Source organism: Halichoeres trimaculatus, unplaced genomic scaffold (genome assembly GCF_033239565.1).
Source record: "Halichoeres trimaculatus isolate MK-OKI-2021-1 unplaced genomic scaffold, fHalTri1.1 fHalTri1_scaffold_2, whole genome shotgun sequence".
Lineage (NCBI taxonomy): Eukaryota > Metazoa > Chordata > Actinopteri > Labriformes > Labridae > Halichoeres > Halichoeres trimaculatus.
The window spans coordinates 35604415-35624129 of NW_027437180.1; the positions used below are offsets into that span (position 1 = coordinate 35604415).

The 19715-nt window shown below is 42.7% G+C and overlaps 1 protein-coding gene across 1 annotated transcript in view; it reads left to right on the forward strand.

Annotated features, from left to right (window-relative positions):
• The window catches only part of prr36a (proline rich 36a), a 46174-nt gene that overhangs the window by 11848 nt on the left and 14611 nt on the right, over window positions 1-19715 (forward strand). The window contains exons 2-3 of the mRNA XM_074686891.1: window positions 9046-9727; window positions 9817-9916. Coding sequence (XP_074542992.1) covers window positions 9145-9727; window positions 9817-9916 — 683 coding nt within the window. The 5' untranslated portion in view covers window positions 9046-9144. The remainder of the gene's footprint in view (window positions 1-9045; window positions 9728-9816; window positions 9917-19715) is intronic.

Here is a 19715-nt window from a genome sequence, read left to right on the forward strand (position 1 = left end):
TTTTCTTGCCTTTTTTGCCCAGCCAGAGAAGTGAGGCGAGCATCTGATGAATTATGGGTGTAGTGACGTAAGCAGTTGTCTCGACCGGAGGCTTCTGCTTGGTTTTAATCAGCTGAAATGTGTATTTTTCAAAAGACATTGCCAAGAAAAAGAGAAACTGATTTACATCCCTCAAGGCTAGTGCTGAGGATGTCACAAATGTAGCTTGATCAAAGCTCAGGTAGCACCAAGGAAATCCTCTGAAAGTGAGGAATTGTCTTGAATGACTTTAAAATAAACCTTAGATCTGTTCTGTGTGGAGGATTTTCATTGATAGAAGGAAAGCCCATGCTCTCACAGCCAGCGGGATGTTGTGCCAGAAATCTATAATCCGATAGCTGTGTTGCTCAGATACTGATAGCTGCTGACAAGCCCATCATCTTTCATTTGCTTGACATTTATTGGGTGTTTCTAACCTGGTCTGTTGCCCTCATGTAGACTACAGATACTGGTGATAGACAGTTCACAAATTGAGTATCAAGAGACTGGTTTTGTCTTCTGTTATTCTCTCATAAAATATATTTTTAATTGAGGAAGTGAGCAACACATAAGTGCAGTACAGAAAATGATATTTGGTCTTTGAAGGCTTTCTAAGTGACCATGCATTAGTCTTACTTTTATATATTTGCCGGCTTATAGTACATAGTTCAAAATGTGATTATCAGCATCAAATTTGGTTGTTTCTAAGTGCTATTTCTCAAGATTTGTGGTTAGGTCAGACTCCTCTGGGAGACCACAAATCCATTTACGGCACATAGAGCGAAAGTTCGTCAGCAAGTTAAAGGTGCTGTAGGCAGGATTACCCAGGTAAGATGGCGATTTGACCCGTGTAAGATGGCGATTTGAAAACCAGCACAGCCCCTCCCGTCCTGTGTTCTCTGACATCACGCCCTTACGCAAGTTTAGCACCTCCCACAAGAATGCGCGCACGAACGCCACACAATACCTGCCGGTATCAAAACACTCTGCTCTTCAAAACACTCTTCTTCGTGCTGTCCTCGTTGAACTCCTTGGTGTTTTTGGGGTTGGAAGTCCGACAAGGCAGGTAAATATGTGAGCCAGGACTTCCTCATGCGCGTTCGCAAGAACAAAGAGCTTTACAACCAATTGCTATGAAGGACGACCATCAGGATAGAGCCTCAGGGGCTCTTCTGATTGGTCAAAGATACCTGGAGCAGTAATCCTTGTCAGCTCATAACAGAGACAGATAGAAATGCTGTGACCTAGCGGTAGTGCAATTATACTACACTCATAAAGGGTTATCAATCGAAAGAGAGGAGGAAAACAAACATGCATGCACGTGTCAGTTTATTGAGGCTGGCAAACTTACCAAGGACGTTTTTATTTATCGTTCTGTTAATTGATTTATTGATTATCGTGACAGGCCTAGCAAGATCTGTCCTTTTCCCTGAAGAAAGAAATATCTCGGAAATGTTTTGTAGTAATGGTGGACACTGGACTGACAAAAAGAAAAGTTGTGTTATGAAGAATATCTGCTCTCCAAAACAAATGCAAGCTGTGGCAAGAGTCCTGTCTTTACGACAATTGATTATACTGCTTGTGGCAAACTGAGCCTTAATCCTGGAAAAGCACGACTGATTCTTGCCAAAATAAAATGTACTTCATCGCACATTTGTTACATTAATGAGACTAATGTGTCGTGAAACATGTAGTATTTCTTCAAGGAAGTAAAGTGTGATCAACCCTGGTAATAATTAACCAGCCGCTTGCTTTCTCTGACTCATAATGAGCTGTGTGTGTTTGTGTTGGTGTGCCAGGCCTGCTGCCTCTATTATTGTGCCACAGAGGAAACCATTCAGAGCTTTATAGAGCTGTATACTCATTTGCACTCTTCCTTCTCTGTCAGCATGCATTAAGTATTTGTGTTCTACAGCAGATTGGATTTCTCTCCTTTCTCCCTGTCTCTGCGTGGCGCTCTGTAAGTGTGTGAACTTAACACTGAGTGATGCAGCAGAAACAGCACTGCAGCCTTGTATGGTCAGAAGAAGCAGCAGGTCTTTACACAGCCTTGCTCAGATAATTATGCGATTGAGGTTTATTTTACTGGATCTGTATGTTTTTGAAGATGACTGTTTGAAAAGTTTGTTGTTTTGAGTGAAACTTTTGCTGTTTTCTTTTCAGTGTTTGAATCCATACTCAGAATCGAATCCTCCCTGTTTCTTCCTGTGTACGTGCCTAAACCTTGAACACACACTACGGGAAAGTTAATAAACAAACAGGCCCAGGCTCCTCATATCTCATTGGTAAACACAGTCATACCCCGCTCTGCTAACACGCCTGCTAACCGCAGCCAGCCCTGTAACCACGGTCAAGCTCATGCCTTGAACTTGTTTTAAAAGTCTAAAGGTGACACTCCAGTAAGAAGACCTAGATTAATAACGAAGTGCGCCTGTGGAATTGAAAGAATGTTGAAAGTGGTGGGCCGCTAAATTCCAGTTCTTTTTTTGTCTGCCTGTATGAGAATGAGCACAAACAGCCTTTTCACCTCATGAACGCTTTGATCCTACACATTCCCTCCTTACCCACTCTCCACTCACACACAGCTTCGTCTTACACATGATCACTAACATACACACATTATCCCATCTTCCTGACCCTTTCACTCCCCGTGACCTGCTTAGTCACACACACACATGCATGCACACTCTCACAGACAGCTGTCACTGCCTAGCTGAGGAAGGTAGTGCTGGAATGTAAATGGTTTGGATGTTACTTAATACAGAAAGAAAATTTATGTTTGGTAGATTTTTTTATTTTTTTTTTAACTAGGGATGCACTTTCACAACTTTTGTAGTTCCGATACTGATACCTGGGCTTTGGGTATCAACCAATACTGATCCTATGCCAGTGTTGAATAATAACCTGCATGCCCTACTGTGGGATAAGACTGGTAATGTTTTGGGTAAAAGGCAAAAATGAGTATATAGAATTACTGAAGTTAATATTTATTAAGAATATAAAATATTTAAATGTTTACTGGCAAAAATGCTTCAGAATGTACAGAAACTCTATTCAGTTGTAAAATTTTAATACCCTGTAGACTGGTAATGCAGCTAAAAACAAAGAAAGTGGGAATATTTCAAATCAAGTACCCAAAAGCACCAGAAAAAAACGGCATAGAGCTCCTTCCCACCGGTACCGATCTAGCTTTAAGGGCACTGATCAGTGTTTTCTCCAGGTTTACAGTCTTGGCAGGGGAATGACATTGTCGGCAGCCAGGGTGGGGGTGGGTGGTGTGAGTGCCAGAGGGTGAGAGTTGCATCTTCCCAGAAAAGGCGCTTGAAAATGTTTCTTGTGGTGGTTTTCCCACCTCTCTGTCCACTATATGGAATGAGCTTGTGAAAATGTGTGCACGTGTTTGTGTGTCTGTGAACGCATTGGGGCAGAACTTCCCAGCCAAGAAAAAGCGCAAGAAGAACGTGATGATGTACAAATGGCATCCCTACTTGTAAATTAGATGAATGACACAAGGCAATTAAGTCTGTTAGATAAAAAAAACAAGGTATGGACCTGATTTGCAAGCGAGGTAACTCTAAATTACTTTTGCTGTGATCTGGCGCTGTATGGAAAATAAAATTATCGCGACTTCCAGGGGGCGCCTCCGTTGGGGAGGGAGGCCTCCCACCTATATAATGGTAGGGGAAACACTGCTGATACACACATACCAGGATCAGTAACGGCACATCCTTAGTTGTAACAATGCTTCTTCACCAAAAATCTTATACCCTGTTTATTTCCTTTTGACATGCATTTGTAGGATGAGCAGCAGAGCTGAGCCATCTTGAAAAGTGTGATAATTCTCCTCTGCCAATGCCAAGCAGCTTATTCTGCCACTGACTTTTGTTTTGTGATGTTTGGTGAGTGATTAAGGTCTGAAGCAACAAGGCATATTGGCAGTTTAACAATTTATTTATAGGACAAACAGGAGCCTCAATAGTTGAAAAGCAGAACAAGCTGTTTGGCATTGACAGAGAAGATTTGGCAATGTGTTTTGTCGGCACAATCCACATACACAGAAGTCTTATTTCTTGTGCTAAGTTTATATTATTGTAGGTAGTTTCTCAGTCCAAAACAACTGAATGAATATGTCATCATGTTATAAATCTTTCAAGAGGAATTGTTTTATTCTTTGGAGCTTTCTGTCAAAACATCACTCAGTCAGAGCAAAAATAAAAAGATAAACAAGAAGTTTTAAAGTGGCTGAAATAGGCTTTCATTACTCCTTCATTAGTTTGTTTTGAGCCTCAGTTTGGGCACACACCCCATACCCTCCTAAGTATATTGTATTCATCTTGTTTCAGATCTGCAGACAGCATTTTGGGATTAATCCACAGATGTTATTAAGCCCCAGCAACATCCAAATCAGCCACCCCCCTCCCTCCCTCCCCACCACCATCATCATCAGTCCACACAATGCATACCAAACCCCTGCTATGCTATAAACACAACTAAATCCCCTCTGCTTGTATTAGACACAGTATTAAAAGTGACCCATTTTGTCGGGAACCTCTTTGAGTGTCTGGGCGCATAGAGGGAGAGGATGAGAGATGGGGTATGACAGACTTAATTAAACTCCCTCAAGACAGGTCGTATAAGATGTAATGACACATGAGGCCGTATTTCTTTATTAGGAGAAGTGGGGAATGTAAACACCGCAGAGGCCACAGAGTTCTTTCTCTGTCTAGACAGACTCCCCCAAACAGTCAACGGAGGGATTGCTGTCTTTATAAACACACTCATCTTTAGTTGGAGCTACACGGACATTACCAAAGTTCTTTTAGGCCATTGTCTTCATAATCCCGATATTTGCAACACATTGTAATTGTCGACACTGGCACTGAGATAATTGCGAGTGTAAAAATGCTGAATATGCTTTTAAATCTTCAGCAAAACAGCATTTGTTATGCAAATGCAGCTTAGGAGAACAGACAAAGGATTTTCTTCCTATTCATCAAACTGCATGAAAATATTCATCTTGACTTGGCAGATTTTTTTTTATTCTGCAGTCATTTTATGAACATCATCTTGATTTCTAGCTTAACACCTTCTTTGCAGAATCCCTGAACTCTGGTTTTCGTGCTCCCTGATAGATATGAGAACAAGCATCAGCCATGCTGTGATTTAGTAAAACATCTCTGATGCGTGTCCATGGATGGGATTTTACTGATCCATTCACTTCCCGTCCGCTCTGCGTCACACCCCGTGTCAGCTGGAAATGATGCCTTCACATGCCCAGAAGGGGGTCATCACCATGAGGAATGTGTTTGACTCTGGTGTCGGCTAAGCCCCTGGCATTAAAAGCTGGACTGGCAAAACTGTGCCATGCACAGTGCTGGCACACAGCTCCTCCCAGTATGCCTACCACCTTTGTTCCAAGAGCAGTTTGACCCGATGTTAATCTGAAAACAACAGATAAGCTGGTGGCTGACTTGAGAGATTGATGCTACAGATTTGTACTTGTCAAATTTTGCTTGTGTTTGTATGTCTCCTAATTTCCTAATGGCTTCAAACCCATCCCATTCACATAAATGGAGTGATGGTAATGGATTTTATTCACGCATCATCGTCCCAAAGGCTCTGCACATTAGCTAATTGACCCTCACTTAGGGGTGATATTTTCTAAAAGCAGGAACAATCCAAACAGTGTGTTTGTTGGCAGGTTACTCTCCTCTACTCAGCTTCCTTTCTGTGTGAGATTTGTAACCAAAGAGACCAAACAAGAACCAGAACGGCTACAGAAGGCAGCAGGAGTGAAAGAGCTTTGAATGCAACTGCTGGGCGCAGATTGAAACTTTTCGAGGTAGGGCTCGGTTATTCTGTGAAAGAGATCAGAGGGTTTCAGGGGCTGGGTATGTAGAGGTGTGGGTGTTTGTTTGGAGCTACAGGGAGGAAAGTTCAATGGTTATCAGCAGAAACTGGCCTAACAAGTTATTCTTGGAATGGCATCAAAGGGTTTTTTGCAAATTACATTGTGTTTGATAAGGTAATGTTTTTTTTCTGCCAACCTCTGAGACCTTTTAACCTCATAATGGAGGTCCCTGACCTGAAACATTTTTGGATTACATGACTTAAAGGCCCTGTGAGGACTTTGTAAATTATGTTGAATGTACTTTCTTTAGCCTGTTCATAGTCAATGATTTAAAATGAAATCTTCAGAGTCAAAATTGTTCATTTCTAAATGCTATTTCTCAGTATCAGTTTAATGGACAAATTTCCCCTGGAGACCATGAATCTGTTAAGACTGGAGGTCCCAGCTGGGACTACACTGGCCAGCTAAGTCGAGCCAATCTGTCCTTCTTGACGAAAACAATTTCTTGGATTAATTTTGTTGTGACAGCAGGTACTGGAAAGCGAAGCACCCAGTAGGATAGGAAATGACAGGACGTCTAAGACCCTGTTTACACAACAGTGTTTCATCCGAAAACGCTAAAACGCAGGGGAAAAAAACCTGCACTTACATGGAAACGCTGAGGGGCTGAAAACGCTGTAATAAGCATGCCAGGCCTGTAGTCGGCGCTATCACTGTCTTGTCCAGAAGCGGCTTTTGGTAGATCTCCACTGAAGTAGAGTTGGGCCGATCATCTGGTGTATTGGAGGATGCTAAGTGCTTAAGTGGAGCAACAGATGCACATTTTGTTAAAGACAGTCACAGATTCAGCAGATTGAGCAGCACAAGCACAACACGGTAGTCCGTGATGATTGTAACAACGCTACTGTTGTGTTGTATGCACGGAGCAAAATGTGACGTCAGCGCTCCCACTGAAAAAGCCAGCTCACTGTTTACACAGCAATAGTGGTGGCTGTACTTCAGAAAAATGCCACTCTTGCTGCCGCTGTTTTTCAAAAGTTTGCATTTTAGGTATCTCGATTTCTGTGCAAACGCAAAGCTGAAACACAACAATACTTTTGCGTTTCACCCTAAACTGTGGCGTAAACGGCCTCTGATATTTCACAACGACCATCAAATTAAAACGCCCATTCCTATTGGCTGTCTAGCTTAATTGCTTGTGTATTGTACTTAGGGTCTGTTTACATGACAATGGATTTAGGGTAAAACAAAAGTATAAGCGAAAGTTTTGTTGCATTTCAGCCTCATGTTTACACACAAATGGCGTTTAAGCCGACCTGAAACACAAACTTTTGAAAATGGCCTCCAGAGTGGGTTTTTCTGAAACGCTGCCAACACTGTTGCAGTGTAAACAGTAAGCTGCCGTTTTCAGTACAAACGCGGATACAACAGTACCATTGTTATGATCGTCGTGGTCTACCGTGTTGTGTTTGTGCTTCTCAATCTGCTGAATCTGACTGTGTTTCAACAAAATGTGCATCTATTGCTCCACTTGTGCACTTAGCATTCACCAATACACCAGATGATCGGCTCAACTCTACTTCAGTGGAGATCTACCAAAAGCCACTTCTGGACAAGACAGTTACAGCGCCACCTACAGGCCTGGCATGTTTACTACAGCGTTTGCAGTCCCTCAGTGTTGCATGCAATTTTTTTTCACTGTGTTGGCATTTTCGGATGAAATGTTGTGTAAATGGGGCATTAATCTTTGGATTTGACTTTCTGATAAGTTCGTAGAACTTGAAAAATGTGTAAAAAGGACATTAAGCGCGCACTGTATCTGAATTGTATTCAGATAATACAGATAATAAATCAAAAATACTTCTGACTGATGGAATTTTCAGTGTCTCATTGTTTGCTCACACTTACTTAAGAAAATTATTTTACAACAGCAGATCAACAAAGTGGATTTTGTGGAAGTCTGAAATGTCAAAGCATTAGTTTGGCAACTTTCTTTGTTGTCTTGCTATGTTGTGGTAGCTCAGATATATCAACAATGGATAAAGGAACCCTTACTTTCCTGTTACAGCTTAAAAAAAGAAAGAAAGAAACTTTCTTTGCTCTTTTTTTAGTTCCATTACTTCCCTATCTTCTCATAGATCTTTCCTCCTTTCCAGTCCATCTCAATCTTTTTCATTTCCTCTTCAGCCCCTCTCTTGCACAGCTTGTTTCCGGGGTCATACAGAGCTTCTACTGCCTGGACCATCTGTGTCGCAGTTTACTGGAAGCAGATCTACAAGTTGTGGGAGGAGGGGAGGACAGGACCAAGGAGCTGAAGGGGGAACAAGTGGCTATTGGAAAAAGGAGAGGAGTAATGTGGAGGGGGTGGGGTAAAGCTGCTGTGGTCAGGAGGGTAAAGAATTGAGTGTGGGCGAAGGGAATGGATGGGGGTCAACCCACAATGGAAGAGATCTGGATGGACAGGTTAATGAGTTGAAGACTGAAAACTCTTCTTACTCAAACTGCCAAAATAATTCTCCCACAAGTTTTATTAAAAAAGAAATCTCACGCCACTTTACTTTCTGTTTCCAGACCACACAATCAATTGATCAGGATCATCTGCTCAGCAGAGAAGAAGACAATAGCCTATAAATGAGCTAGCTGGTGCTTATTTTCCACCTCCTCCCTCCCCTCATCATCTGTGGTCTGAGCAGCATGCTAGGAAACTGTGAATTTCTTTTCTTTCAGCGAACCAAACCACAGCTTTTTCCCTTTAAAATTCAAGATGCTGGAAGCCATTTGGTGTTACTAGTAATCATTTTTTTCCGCTCCATAAAATGTGCAGTGAAAACCGTCCAAGGCTCCTTCAGTTGTGGTGTTTTAAGAGCGATTCCTGGTTTATTTAGGTGTGGCATACGTTATATGCATTATTATCTTGATTGGTTGGTTGGTTTTATGAGTAAATGATAAGTCTGTGCTGAGTGAAGGTTCAGGGAAAGCTTGTTGGCTCATCTTGCTGCTCATTTCCTCTTTTTCACATTCCCCCAAATTCCTTTTGAGGCCCCTCTCCACAAACGGCATTTCCTTTGGACAGTGACTTCTTTAACATATGACTTTATGCAAAGTGCAGAAAGGATCAGCTGGACAAAAGGATGAAAAAACAGCCCTGTGATCTTTGATTTCTTTTTCTTATGCAGGACACTGAAGTTGGAGAGGAACTGGCTTTTCCAGAGCAGTGTGAGCCCCCAGCCTGTATCTGTAACTACAAGTTGGTGTCCACACCTTAGGAGGAGGTGATGAAACCGGATGGGGTTAATATGGAAACCACAGAGCCCACTGAAGCTGCAGCTGTAGCCGAGCACTCCCCGTTGCTGGAGCAGGCCCCGTCGCAGCCAGTGGAGACCTCAAACGATGCAGCACCTGGACCCGCTCAGAAGGCCAACGGCAAGCCGGTGGCTGCAGACACCAAAGCAAAACCAAGAGCTGCGGCTTCTAAAATGCAGCCTGCGGCCAAACCAGCAGGGGCATCACGACCAGTCACCTCACAGCGCACAGTAAAGAATGTCACATCTTCATCTTCAAACAGTGTTTCTGCAGCTGCTGCTAAGAAAACAACAACAACAACAACAACAACAGCAGCAAAAGCCTCAGCAGCAGCAACTGCATCTAGAAGACCCGTGGGTGCTGCAGCTGCTTCCTCTACTGTTAGGAATCAAACTAGAGTGCCGGACAGGAAACCTGTTGGAACGGCTAAGATGATGACGACGACGACAACGATGTCTGCTGCTGCTACAGTAACAAACGGTACCAAACCAACCGCAGCAAACGGCACTCCTAAAAGGAGGCCAGTGGCTGAGACTGTTAGACCTAAAACCACAGGTGAGACTGAAGCTTACAAAACAAAACTCTGCCAGTCTCATGCACATTTTTCTGTCTTACCTTCATGCTCTCTTCTTTTTCTCTTGTAGCTACTTCCAGCAGACCAGTAGCATCCACTGCCCCAAAACCCAGCACTTCAACCACAACAAAGCCTGCTGCTGCTGCTGGCACCATTTCAAAGACCACCAGGTATCCATGACTAACATTAACAGATAGCTCTGTCTTTGCTTGAGAAACTACATTTCTGACAATAACACCAACTCCCCTTGTTGCCCCACTTTACACATCTACCCTCCTCATAGAGGTCTGGATTTTCATCTCCCCTCCAACACAGCAGGGTCTGACTTTGTCTTACTTTTAATGCCCTGAAAGAGAGAAGCCGAGAACAGTGTCCATTGTGGAGTTTGGGCCGTTATTGAGTCAGATTTCGCCTCAAGAGTGTGAGTCATGTTGGTAGAAATGGGGTCTTAATGAGGGCAGTGATACTGAAGAACTCTGGCTTTGTCCTGCACAGACCCCCAGGCAGGAACCAGCCCCACTCCCCCGGGGCTGGGAGCTATTGACTTGGATCATAATCCCTCTCACACAGAGCTGGTGGTTGGATAGAAAGTGCTCTAGTTGGACTGAACCCTCTCAAAGAGCTGTTCTGTAGCGATCAGTTTGGGAAAATAACTTCATTAAAAACTCACTCATTAAATTCTCTTTCAACTTTAAACTCTTATTTATAGATTAAAGATAAACCAAGTAAAATTTACTTATAATCCACTGCCAATAAATCACAACAAACGCTAGAACAGTTTTTTTCCCCGAAGTGTTTGTGCCATTCTGTGAATCTAAGTTTGAAACTTGATAAAGTAATTTAAGCTGATCTGTCTTTAAAGACCACAAAGTCAAATTCACAGAACACCAATTAACATCTTTGCACCGAATGTGGCGTTCTGGACAGAGACAGATAATTGGATTGTCTCTGTGCTCGTCTTCTGTCTTAATGATCTCTTTATTGAATAAGGAAAACTGTGCTGCCCTGATGTAGAACAGGATCATTACATTTTCTGTTTGCAGTGAGAAAAATGAACAAAATAAGTCATCTAAGGATACAAAACGCACATGTAAACCTTTAGTTTTCTAGATGTACATATAATAGGAATATATCAAGAAGAATGAAGCAGAGAGGGTGTAGTTTCATGTAGGGGTCCAGAGACACCATGTCTGGGTTATTTTTCTCCATAACTACCCAAAGTATCTTAAGCAAAAAACTCATTGGGAAAAAATTGATAAAGAGATAAATTTATTTATTTCAAATTATTAATATATATAAAGGTTAAAAAAAACAGCTATTCAACATTCAATTGCCCTTGATTAGGGCTGCAACGATTGGTCGACATAATTGACAATGTCAGCGATAAAAATTCATCGACGCAAATTTTAATAGTTGATGCGTCGTACTATTGTTTGTATTGTCGTCGTCACATGGTGAAATCAAATACCGGGGGGAAATACTCATTTGTAACTTTAGTTCACAGCATGAGGTGCTGTGTTATTGGATACTTTCATGGGAAAAGATCACTAAGTTCATACGTGAGGAATATTGATGAGGAAAAATCTCCACTCCCAGAGAGCGCTGTGCGCTGACGGAGGCTCTGCATCTCCAGCTTGGACAGCCTGACAGCTCCCGGAGTTTAACGTCTGATAACGTTATTTAGAGAGTCTCCTTCACTCTCTGTTACAGACAGTTTTTCAGGATCTGAGTCACAAACTAGTGTCAAAACTCCTCTAACTTTTGAAAAGAGAGGACATTTATCAGATGGAGCTCTCACTCTCAAGCTCACACTACACCGGTAACACTCAGTGGGGAGGAGGAGGGGTAGAGTGCGCATGAGCGAAATAGCGCATGTAGAGAAACGCGTTGTCATGGAGACCTTGGAGAGAGTCAGGCGGGATCTTACAGGGAGCGAAGCCCTAATAAACAAATAAACATTAGAAACCAAGCCCAAAGTCACTAATAAGTGGTCTGTCCAACACTGCGTACAACAGCTTAATTTCCCTGTTACCTGCTTTATTCATTTTGAGATTTATTTAATTTTTTTGTATAGTACTTATATTTTTTTATGTCATCATGAATGAAATAAAGACAAACAAAACAAAACAAAGTAACATGACACAGGGCTTACCAATTAGAGATGTGAACCTAACTCTGGGTAAATGCAGTGAAAATGAAACACACAGGTTGAATTATAAAGGTCTGCACATTTTAAAGGCCAAATTAGGTTGAAACACAAAATAACCATGATTAATCGACTAATCGAAAAAATAATCGATAGATTAGTCGACTTTAGAAATAATCGTTAGTTGCAGCCCTAGTTTTACCTCACCCTACGGTCTATAATGTCAACATGTAAATCCTGAAGTCTGCAAACAGTTATCCACAAATTACTTTGACATGAGGTGATCAGTCCGCTTCTGGGCTATTTTAGTAAAAGTTAATAACAGTCATCAAAGGGTTTTGACAAATCAAAATCAAGCATCTTTCACGCCCTGTAGATCAGTAGGAAGGTTGAGTAACAGTGCTTGATAAAATACTTTAAAAACAGCACATGAGCTCAAAAAATGATTGAAGGTTCTTGGTTTGCCTTGCCTCTGGTCTCTGAATAAATCAGATGAGGCCCATCCTGTTGCAGGACCTCCTAACAGCTGGAGTCAGGAGACTGAGGAGTTCCCTTGATTCCCGCCCTTGATAAGCCTCTCCTTGTTCAAGTTGGGCTGTAAAACTTCAACCCTGGTGACTCCCAGCCTGGCTCCACTTGTTATGCGAGTTTTTTGTTGTAGTCACGCGAAGTACGATCTGGTTTTGACACTTTCATTTTATTTTCAAAGTAAAGAGCATTTGAATGTGGTTTTCTGTGCATGACTTCCTGTCCCACTGCTCCCTCTGCTTTTTGTTAATTGATGCTGGGACAGCTGGACGATGCTGGAGCTCAACCTCGCAGATCCAGAGTGAGTTGACTTGAATAGAAACCTGTCTGATCCGGGGCTGTGATGGAGCAGAGCCGGACCGGTGTATTTTGGCCGTTAAAAGCGCAGGAGTCTGATTACAGCAGCATATCATCTTTGTGTGAATGTTCCCTGACCTGTTCCCTGAGGCACGACATCGGGCACTTCAGCACAAACAGAAGCACAGCAGCAGGTGCCTAACCTTGTGACGGACAGTGTGTTGTCTTTCATGCCACCTACGTGCCTTGGCAAAGTCAGTGGAGCGTCAAATCCTTTGTGAGGCAGCCGTGGTGGTGATGGTGTGCCTTTCAGTCCGTGCTGGTGTTCATGCTGGCTCTCAGGCCGGATCCCTTCATTAAAAGCTGGCACTTTTATTAGCTGTAACACTGAAACCCACTGCAGCGACAACACATGCAAGCATTTGTCAGATTACCCAATGAGATAAATGAGCTGAAACACAATAGTCTGGACTTGCAAGCTGAGCCCTGCCTTGTTGTTGTTTCTCGTATCGCTGAGTCATTGTTGCCCAAACTGTGAAATGGAAACGGATATAAACAATGTTCTGACATTTGTCTGCAGGCAGATGTTTCATGTAGATGTATTGAGGTAATAACATGGACAATATGGCACATTGTAAGACTAACACACACTACAACATGCCACTGCAGGGGAGGTTGCACGTGCTGCTTGTAGCTTATTTAAAGGTTGATTAAGTATGCAGGACAGAGGAATAAAATCAAGTTTATTTTGTCCTTCAACTCTTATTATCTCCGGCAAGGAGTTTATGTTTTGGGGAGAGTTTGTCTGTGAACGACATAACTCAAAAATTCTTTATCATTGTGAGATAGGGCTGTTTTCACCATATGTGTATATAACTCCATGATTAATGGTTGGATCACTTTGCATAACAATAACAGACAAGGTCACCATAATTTCTGACAGATATAAAAGTACGATCAGATCCTGGATCCTGGATACTAAGAGCCAGAACATGAAACATGTACTGGGCCATCATAATTTTCAACACTGTCAGGTAACAAATTAACGTACAAACCTGCAACTAACGCCAAATTGTAGCAGACAGTCTGCTGAAAGGGAGTATAACATTAAAGTAGGACTAAAGTGTTGGTGACAATCGCAATATGTTTGGTGGAAGTCTGTGCCCTCTTGAGTGCTTTTCTAGTCGTTCTTGGTGTTGGTATTCAAACATCAACTTCTGAAATAGATATTTTTTCTTGGGGAGACAGGCAAAATTTTTGATAAAAGGGAGTCAGAAGAGGCGGGAAAGCTGAATCTATATGAAGTATGAGACCAAGGCCTTGTACGCATGCAGCCGGGCATTCTCAGAAACAAATACCCCCCTCCTCATCCTTAGATACTACTACTACTACTAGATACTTGTAAGTGCGCCTCGAGGCATGCCAAACCTGTATTTAGTAGTGGTTTCTATACCTAAAACACTTGCCAGCCAATCAGAATGAACCTCCATCTTTAAGCTGTAACGTTTGACATCCAAAAACTCTGTTTCCCGGCGTCTACATGAAACGTTCAAACTAGAGTTTTCCAAAATCTTCGCTTTGGCCAGAGTTTTCAGAAAACATCGTTTTGAGTGACGTAAAGCTGCAGTTTCGTGTGGGTGACAGTCCTAAATGTATGAAAAGATATGCAGTATCCCAGATACTCGGCTACGTGTGGACCAGTGGTGATTTGCTCTAAGACTGCAAGGGAAGCTCAGCTTTCCCTAAAATGTCCCTAAAAAAGTGATGATATGTTCTGCTGTGTGTACATTTCAATGACAAAATCTGCGCTAGAATTCCTTCATCTTTTGTTCAGAATCAGCTCCTATCACAGGTAACTGGCTCAACCTCCTTCTCATTCATCCCTGCAGCGTCTCAGCGCTTTAACACAGTGGGACGCTGAGCGTCTTCTGACTTCAGCGGGGAAGCGTAGAGTGGGTTGTTCCACTGTGGAAACTGGACGGTCATTGGATAAACGCTGGGCTTTGTCCCACCCATTGGACGCTCAGCGTCTCTGGGGGTCTATGAGACGGTGGGCTGGCCTGGACGCTGGGCTTCTGCATGATGATTGGATGATCTGTCTGAGGCCGAATCCCTTTTTGATTGACAGTGAAATGAGCCAGTCAGAGATCTTAAAGTATAACCCTCCACCAGAGCATCTTCTGAGTGCTACATTTACTTGTTCTGGACTGATCCAGAGGCTTTATCAATCCCCAGTGAGTTTACCTTTCTTAAAAACGACGGGCGTTGTGTTTAAAGATTCTCTCTCTTTTCACCAATAAGCAGCTACAGCTACAGCTGCGGAGCTTCTCCCCCTGTCACTCACACTTACAGCCTGTCGTAGTCTCACGTAGCAGCTCCAGATGCTAACAAGCTGACACAGAGGGTAGAATTAACATTTAAATAAATAAACAAATTTATGATGTCGGCCGGAAAAAAATGAGCTTCCCTTCCTTGACTGACCAGCAGTCACCACTGGTGTGGACATGGCCTTAGAAAGACATGCCTTCTGCTCATCCATCTAAATGACAGGAAGCGATCTCCCTTGATAACTCCAGAGGCAGCCAAATGCTTTCAAATCTGGCACCAGCTCTTCTCCGTTAATGACCAACGTTGGGTTGTGGTGTCCTTGCACCGGTTGTGCAGTCTGTCTTTGTCCACCCCAGCCCCCTCCTTCAATCTCCCTCTTCTTCCCCCTTGTCACTTTTCACTGCCGTCTGTGCATGTTTATTTCTGGGCATTGGGCCTGGATCTTCTCAAGCCCTCCTCAGAGCCCATCCTCCATCCAGTCAGTCGCCTTCATCTTTCTAAATCATTCATCATTTATCTGCGTACGGAGACGAAAAACTCCGGGTGTGGTTGTGTAACATGAGAGAGACAACGATCAGCCTTCATTGTGCTAAAGCATCTGTTAGATGATTATTCCTGAAGAGTCACTATTGGGAATGGAGAGAATCGCTTCCTCTTCATACTTCCTGGTCTTTCAGTGAAGACGATTCCTTCATTATTCCAAAACTGAAGAGGCCGTGAAGTAAAATTGGTCAAAACAACTCAATGCATGACTTGGAGAACGGCTTGTCTTTGCCAAACACTCTTTCCTCTCATTTCTATCTTGTCCTTTTGTCTATTCCTCTCTACGTCTCCCAACAGCTTCTGTTTCTTCCCCAGAGGAGATAAAACTGTCATTTCTCCCAGGCAGTCTTGGCAGGAAGCAGGATTACTGTCCTAACAGAAAAGGGCCCGTGGCATCTATCACAGTGACAGTGTGTGCCTGGGGCCATAGAGCCAATACTGTCTGCATGATATTGCTAGGCTGCAGCACTTCAACTTAACTCTCCACTGGATCAATTCAGACCTCCTTCTCTTCATTGTCAAGGAGATAAGTGCAGGCCAGATCACACCCAAGGAATGTGTGCTCCTCTCAGGACGGAGCAAAGCAGCTGGTTTTGGAGAGAGTACAAGTCAAACAAGGATGTGTTTGGGTGCTCCAGTTCCATTTGTCGTCCTGGAGGAGATCCTTGAAGGCGTGATGAGTAGAAAAAAGGCCAAGACGGAGGACTGCGTTTTATTTGGAGCATAAACTCACAGCTGCAGGGACACCGTGAACCTCCTGACCGCTCTGTCTCCTTTCTTTATGGCATAATAAGAGCAGAATGATTAAATCTGTGGGACAGGAATGAGTATGCCAAGGGACTCTCCTCAGAGCTGTAAAATACAAGCGAGAGGGAGTCATGGCTGCTCGGATGAGGAGAGGGTGTGGCTCATGTTGATTTTTGGCCAAACAGATGTTGCCGCTGCTCAGCATGTAAATAATCGGGCTGTGTTGTAGGGCTGCAACTAACGATTATTTTAGTAATCGATTACTCTGACAATTATATTTACGATTAATCGATGAATCGGGGAAAAAAAAGGGTGAAAATACATAATAGTAAACTTCACAAAACCGAACATGCGTTTTTATTTTAGTTGATGACTATTGTTTTAAGTATGTATAAAGTATAAAAAGTGATATGAATGTATTGTCACTTAAAGAATCAACACCAGTTATGTCACCAGATTAAGAGCTTAGTGGGCCACAAAGGCAAATAAATAAAAATGAGCCCTCAATCTTTTCACCTGAAGGTCAAACAGTTCACCCACTCTGCCCTACCACTATCTGTAGCAGCTAACGCTAATGGTAACATTAGTTTAATAAACTCTTTGTGGTTGTCAAACGGGGTGAAAATTTAATAAAAAGACTAAACGAGTCCTTAAAGACATACCATGCATTTCACAACACATTAGAGGAGTGTATGTGGGATTTTGTAGCTCCTCGCCTCGCTGTTGAGCTCCTCCGGATCAGTCCAAAACAACTGAGAAGATGCTCAGGTGGAGGGTTATACTTCAAGATCTCTGACTGGCTCATTTCACTGTCAATCAAAAAGGGATTCAGCCTCAGACAGATCATCCAATTATCATGCAGAAGCCCAGCGTCCAGGCCAGCCCACTGCCTCATAGACCCCCAGAGACGCTGAGCGTCTGATGGGTGGGACAAAGCCCAGCGTTTATCCAATGACCGTCCAGTTTCCACAGTGGAACAACCCACTCTACGCTTCCCCGCTTAAGTCAGAAGATGCTCAGCGTCCGACTGTGTTAAAGCGCTGAGGATGAATGAGAAGGAGGTGGAGCCAGTTTCCTGTGATAGGAGCTGGTTCTGAACAAAGATGAAGGAATTCTAGCTCAGATTTTGTCAATAAAATGTACACACAGCAGAACATATCACCACTTTTTTGGGGACAGCCCCACAGCCCAGGTAATCTACACTCCAGTCCAGTAGGTGGTGGTAATTCACCTTTAGCTAGTTGCGAACAGCTAAATAATCCGACAACGAGGAGGAAGACATGTAAAGTTTGGGTTTTATCTATTCGTCGTTGCAGCCCTACTGTGTTGTTTGAGTCCGGACATTAACTTAAAGATGTGTCATAGCTGTGCCCCTGTGTTGACCTCTGCCCCGAAGAAGACCTCATGTCCCGTCATTAAAACCCTGTAGATGGCTGTTTAGTGCCTCTCATCCTCCCTTTGGGCTGTGATTTGTATTGATCCCATCGTTCGTTTGCAGGAAACGTAATCCATACAAATCCCTCCAACAACAGCACCACCAAACACCACCCACAGGCAATTTCCAGACTCTCCATCAAACCTTAAAGCTTTGAGTCATCGTAGGGAGAGACGGGCTGTGTGTGCGGCGTGTGTGACCTCCCTTTGGTCGGCTTCATTCCCATTCCTCAAATTTAATCTTCACTTCTCTCTCCGTCTCATTTCATCCTTCAGACTTCCCTTAAGGAATCTGAAGAATTGTGTCTGCCTTTGAGTGAATCTCCTGCCTGCACATGAATTAACTCACCTTCTCCTGACCCTCTAACATTCTTCTTTCTGCCTGTTTGTGTATCTCCTTGTTATTTTTCTGTCTGGGAGGCTTCATTGTATCGTCTGACACACTTTAAACTTTTTGGCTTTACAACCAAACTCTTCTGTCCGACGGGAGCCAATTATAAGCTCCCCTTAGCGTCCCGGCCTGTGATGCGGTTTCTGATCTTGGGGAACAAATGGTCATTGTGATGCTTATTGTAATGTGGGAGAGGCATCTTTGAGCTGGCGTGCTTCACTGCTGAGAGCAAGGCTGTGCGTCTTTGTCAGTTCACGTCTACACAATCTCTCAAATCTGCAGAGCAACAGCAGAAGACCAAATGGACGATGTAATTGGTGATGGGGTCAAAGAGTTTCTAGGCCAATTACATTTGGGTTTGCCACTCCTCTTGTTAGAAAAGTGAGTTTACTTTATTACAAACACATGTCTTAACACATTGTTTATAGCGCCAAGGGTTTGTTTTGGTTTACACATCAGGGTTCAAATGTGGAAACGAGCTCGGTTCCAGCTGCAGGCGCTGCAGAGCCTTGTTTAGCTTACTGACTTTGTTTGAAGACTAGCCAGTGCAGCACTGGAGGCATTAAAGCACAGGTTATGTAAAATATTTGGAGCCTGATTGGGCAAATATTAGTTGTGGTGATTACAGAGAGCTAAGTATAGCAGAGCAGAAGTTGCATTTTGATTTTTATGTAGGTTACTGCTCGATTTGTGCCTGCACCAAGACTGATGCAGTAAGATTTCATGCAAATATTTCTGTGTGCTAAAGAACAGAAAAATGACTGACTTGTGACACTGGAGCTGCTTTGCTACTTGTGTCAAATGTCAAGAGTCTCCACTGTTCAAAGTTGCTCAATGCTGCCTTTTCAGACTTTTCTTTTTTTAATCTTAGATGGCATTTTTCTTTCTGGTCCAGATGGGAATGGTCCTTTTTGTGAAGACATAACAGCCTCCAGTCATTCCCATTGTTAGCCGGTTGTTTTGTTTTGTTTTGAGAAAGTTGGAAAACAAGAAGCCATGTTTTGGTGGCACAACCTAAATCATACCAGCATAGTCTGTCTTGGTTTGAAAAGATAATAAAGACAACCAGATCTTTGTTCAGAAGAAGGAGCGCTTTGTTTTTACCCTTTGCACAATACAGGAAATGTGTGTCCAAATATGCAAACACTTCAGAATAGGGGTAAGTATTGGCAAGAGCCTCATGATACAATACCCTTCACGATACTTGGGTCATGATACGATAATATCGCAATGTCACAATATTTGGATTTATCCTGATACTGTACCCAGTTAACTATTTGATTTAAAACAGCTTCCCTATTTTATTGTGGTTAAAATAAAGTACGATGCAGTGTTTCATACATACCCTTAACTTAAAAACGTAAAGTGTGTGAAGTTTTTCGCTTAAACTACTGTGAATTTAAACTAATTTTGCAAAAAAAAAAGATTGGTTGAAAGACTAGGTCAGTTGGTGAACCTGATAAATGTCACTTGTCGTAACCAATGTTTCTCTATGATTATTATTTATCAGTCTACTGCACTGAAAAAAATAAACTTAAAATGATTTTAAACTAAC